The following is a 4,090-nucleotide window of genomic DNA, read 5'->3' on the forward strand; positions in this document are numbered from 1 at the left end:
AGGGTTAGCCTGGGTGAGCTAAGGAGGCATTGAAACCCTAAATAAGAATCGTACATGTGTCATCCATCCGTGCAGTACTCCAAGTACAAGTCCTTCTTGTCTGATCCTCCCACGTGTACGAGTCACTCTTGCCATGTGGAGCTCATCAAAAAAATACTTTGTGCAAATGCATTCACACCATCCATTTCGACTTAACCCCATCGAAGTTAGCAACATGGCTATGCTAACCCGATCAAATTGACTCGCCAGTTAGGAAAATTTGAAATCCCACAACCCAAGGATCCCAAAAACCAACACTTTCCTAAGACCCTTTGTAGGGCCAAAAATCCCCTTCCATTAACAAACCTGCTATGTTATGTCCTTATAAGCTACCTACTCAGGCAAGTATTATGTGAGCTTCATCCACTACCAATGCTCCTATGCAGGCATGCAGATCCTCTTGTTGTCTAGTACTCCTCCATTGGCTATTTCAAGTTCTCGACATATTTACTAGGGAGCAAGAATGTTCTGGGAACATCCAAAGCTAGGGGGAATAGGGACCTTAAATGAAAACCCGACATCGTATGCCGCATTATCACAACACATGGAAATACAAGAGAATAAGAAAAGCTCTAAACTTTCCACTTCAGCTTTGACGTTTAAAAGGCACACAAAAATCCAAGGAAATTTGAAATGTACATTCATGAAAATGTTTGCAATGTCCATTTAAATATATATTGTGATACAACCAAGATGGAGCATATACAAACAAGAATTAAAGAAAATGAACAAATTTGTTTGGCTAAACAAATATATTGTTTTTTCTTCTCTAGTCTTCCACGTTATAGAAACTAAAACACAATATCTCTCACAAGTACAGATTACATCACGCTAACATAGCATACATGGTCAACATTACCGTACGAGAAATTTACTAGATTGCCTTAATAAGTGAATTTAATGAATCTAACCAAGACATCGAAAACATAGTGTGAGAGCAAAGGAATTTGTATGTAAATGCATATGAAACCACAATATATAGTACACATATATGTACTTCTTTATATAGCATAAGCCCCTCCATATATAGATTGAATGCTTCCAAGTAGTGAAGTATGACATCATAGAAGTGTCACATCCTATCAACTCTTGAAGGCAAAGAGCTTTCCACATGAGTTACTCATGAGGCTTGCAACTATGGCATACCATTATTGTAAGCTTTGAAACATGGTGAAACAAGACTTGAAACATGACACCATAATAATTGTCATATCCTATGCATTCTTGAGGGTGTGGAGCATTCCACATTAATTCATGAGGCTTGCAACCAAGAAATAACAATATCATTGTAAGCAGCTTTGAAACATATACCAAACCTTGATTGAACATGACACCATAAAAGTGTCTCGTCCTATGAAATCTTGAGGGTGAAGAGCTTTCAAGCTTTCCACATTAACTCACAAGGCTTGTGGCAGTATTGTAATGTTTGAAACCGGGTTGAAACATTTTGAAACAAAACAACATAGACACCTGGCTCTTCCTGAGCCGAAAGGGCCACACCAGAGCTAGCAAACATTTGCAAAACATTTGCTTGAGTCCGCTATTCGCTAGAGGTGAGAATTCATTCATGTGTACTCTAAGCTTACCAAATATGATCTACAATACATTTTTATAAACGTTCAAGATACTCAATTCTTCTCTAAAGCGTCTTTAACATTTTACGCTCAGTGTGTTTCAAGTTCAGTTGCGAGTCTCCCATATCAAGCTTTACACTATAGAGAGCACAATTCTTCATGAGGAAAACCCATTGTGTATCGATACTTAAATTCTTAAGCCAGCATAATCGTCAACAATCAACAAACGCATGCAACGAAAAGCTTTAGGGGAAAAAAAGCATTACGGAACGTAATGCCAAGCCACAACAAGTATAGCAGGGAGAGTTACTTGAGTTGATGGTTTTTTGTGAGATAAATTTATCCACCCTTGTATTCCTGGATTGCAGTTTCCACAGGCACAATGGCCTTGCTGCTGGGGATGGCTTGCATGACTGGTCGTCGTCTCTTCAAAAGAAAAATTATTGGTGCCCATGTGAGAATCTCGGGTGCGAAGACCCTGTACAACATAAGCGTCGTATACCATCCGGGGACCACTGCATACCGCCGTCTTTGCACTGCAGCTTCCACAATCGCTATGGCTGCTATTTCAGGTGAAATCATCGGCCACCATTTTGGTATATGTCCCTGCCCACAAAGACAACTGTTTTCACACCTAGCCTAAATTTCAGTTGCTCTTGGTGCTTCTGATCATCGTAAAAATTGAAGCCTGTGCGCACAACAGATTTACTGTAATTACCTCGGGATCGCTTTGTGTCATCTCGGAGTCCACAAAACCTGGGAAAGCTATCGTTATTGTTATGCTTTTCCTGCCCATCAATTCCATCCTGAGTGTGTCGTAGAAGGCAAGAATAGCACCCTTGGCGGCCTGCCATGAGATAATGTTCAGCCAATTGCAGAAGTTAACAAGCACAATTTTGCTGTAGTGCCAACGTGAAGCTTTCCTACGGGAGGGGCTGCATGAGGTAAAGAATTTACCGTGTAAAACGTTAGATAAGGGTACGGGATAAACGCTGCCACCGAACAATTGACGACTATTTGTCCCCTTGAGCGCCTAAGGTGCTCTAGTGCATACTTCGTCGTGTATATGTTGCCCCAAAAATCCACATCCTGGAAGAAATCACTACATTGCGTTATTTACGATTTCCTTTAAGACACTTGCAGAAATGTTGATTCTTGAATCCTCTGTAATGAGAAAATTCCAAAGAATACATACCACTACATATCTGAACTCGGCTGGGTCATCGTACTCTTCGAACAATTTGTTTTTGGTTGTGCCTGCATTATTCACCAGAATGTCCACTGCCAACATAATACGACTTTAGATTGCCTAAAGGCCTTTTTGCGAATCTCTATTTCCTATACACAGATCAGGGGAATGTGAGAATTGAATCAGATTGATTACACCGGCCAAAGGTGGTGATGGTAAAGTTGATCATTCGTCTGCAGTCTTCCTCCTTCATGACATTGGCAGAACAGATTGCAACCTCCTTGGCCCCGCATTCCTTGCACTCATTCGCCACCTGTCTTAAACGGTCTTCCCGTCTGGCACAAAGCACCAACCTCGCTGCACGTCTAGAGTACTCCAGCGCTATACACTGATATGACAACAATTTAGTTAAAGATATCGAAGGACGGTGGATGCGTTTGTTCTTCATATTTTCTCCTATAAGTAATTCCATCGCTTTAATATGATCAGTCGTGCTTTGACTGAAACCACGGTCTCTGAACAGTAGGAAAGAGTGTATTGCAAACTATTAAAATTTACATGAGAATGCATAGTAGATGGTGTCAAGTGGAATTCTTGTTACGAGCCCTTTGGAAACATGCATAAAGGACTCACACACCTGAAGCTCGATATCAATCATACTCTGCATGTTAATTAATATTGTAAAAGCTCAATATCCATCGTACTGTGAATGCAAGATTTATTTGAGATTTCACTATAATTGTCATCAGGCCCAACTGGACCAGTAATTTTGCAGCGGCGATAACTTGGAAGTGAAGACTATTAGAAGACAAACCCGTCCAATGCCCGAAGAAGCACCGGTAACAAGCACGACACTCCCCCTCACGGGGATGGGCCCGTCGAAAATCTGCTGGCCTCTGCGTAGGACTCTACTCATAACGAACGAAACCGGAAGGGACATCAAGAGGATGGCAGCAACAGACCATGCTAGGAGAGAACCGATCCATGGTCCAGAAAACGCCCCGAGGAGCATAATGGGCGGATTTGGAAAGCAGAAGAGCTACAACAAGAAAGCTTTTGCACAAACAAGATGGGACAAGCAACAAGGATCGAGCACCACAACACTTGTCAAGTGCATGCAGGCCACGTTTCCTCGTCTTGCTTCTAAAGCATTTCTTACATATCTTTTGAACAAGTTAAATACATGACATATACATATATAAAACACACGTATACATACACATATGCACATAGTACATATGTACGCATGAACGTGCGTCATGCATGCAGCCATACAAATGAACGTATG

At 41.3% G+C, this 4,090-nt stretch overlaps 1 protein-coding gene across 1 annotated transcript; it reads right to left on the reverse strand.

Annotated features, from left to right (window-relative positions):
- Positions 1-1,952: 1,952 nt before the first annotated feature.
- On the reverse strand, positions 1,953-3,814 carry LOC147886942 (11-beta-hydroxysteroid dehydrogenase-like). Its single transcript, XM_087394080.1, has 6 exons — positions 3,617-3,814; positions 2,998-3,190; positions 2,809-2,894; positions 2,571-2,702; positions 2,332-2,460; positions 1,953-2,219 (listed from the first exon to the last, which is right to left on the reverse strand). Exons 1-6 carry the CDS (start codon positions 3,812-3,814, stop codon positions 1,953-1,955), a joined length of 1,005 nt encoding a protein of 334 aa, XP_087250206.1.
- Positions 3,815-4,090: the final 276 nt, after the last annotated feature.

Source organism: Dipteris shenzhenensis, chromosome 23 (genome assembly GCF_047967505.1).
Source record: "Dipteris shenzhenensis isolate YYH24624 ecotype China chromosome 23, Dip_SZ_1.0, whole genome shotgun sequence".
NCBI lineage: Eukaryota > Viridiplantae > Streptophyta > Polypodiopsida > Gleicheniales > Dipteridaceae > Dipteris > Dipteris shenzhenensis.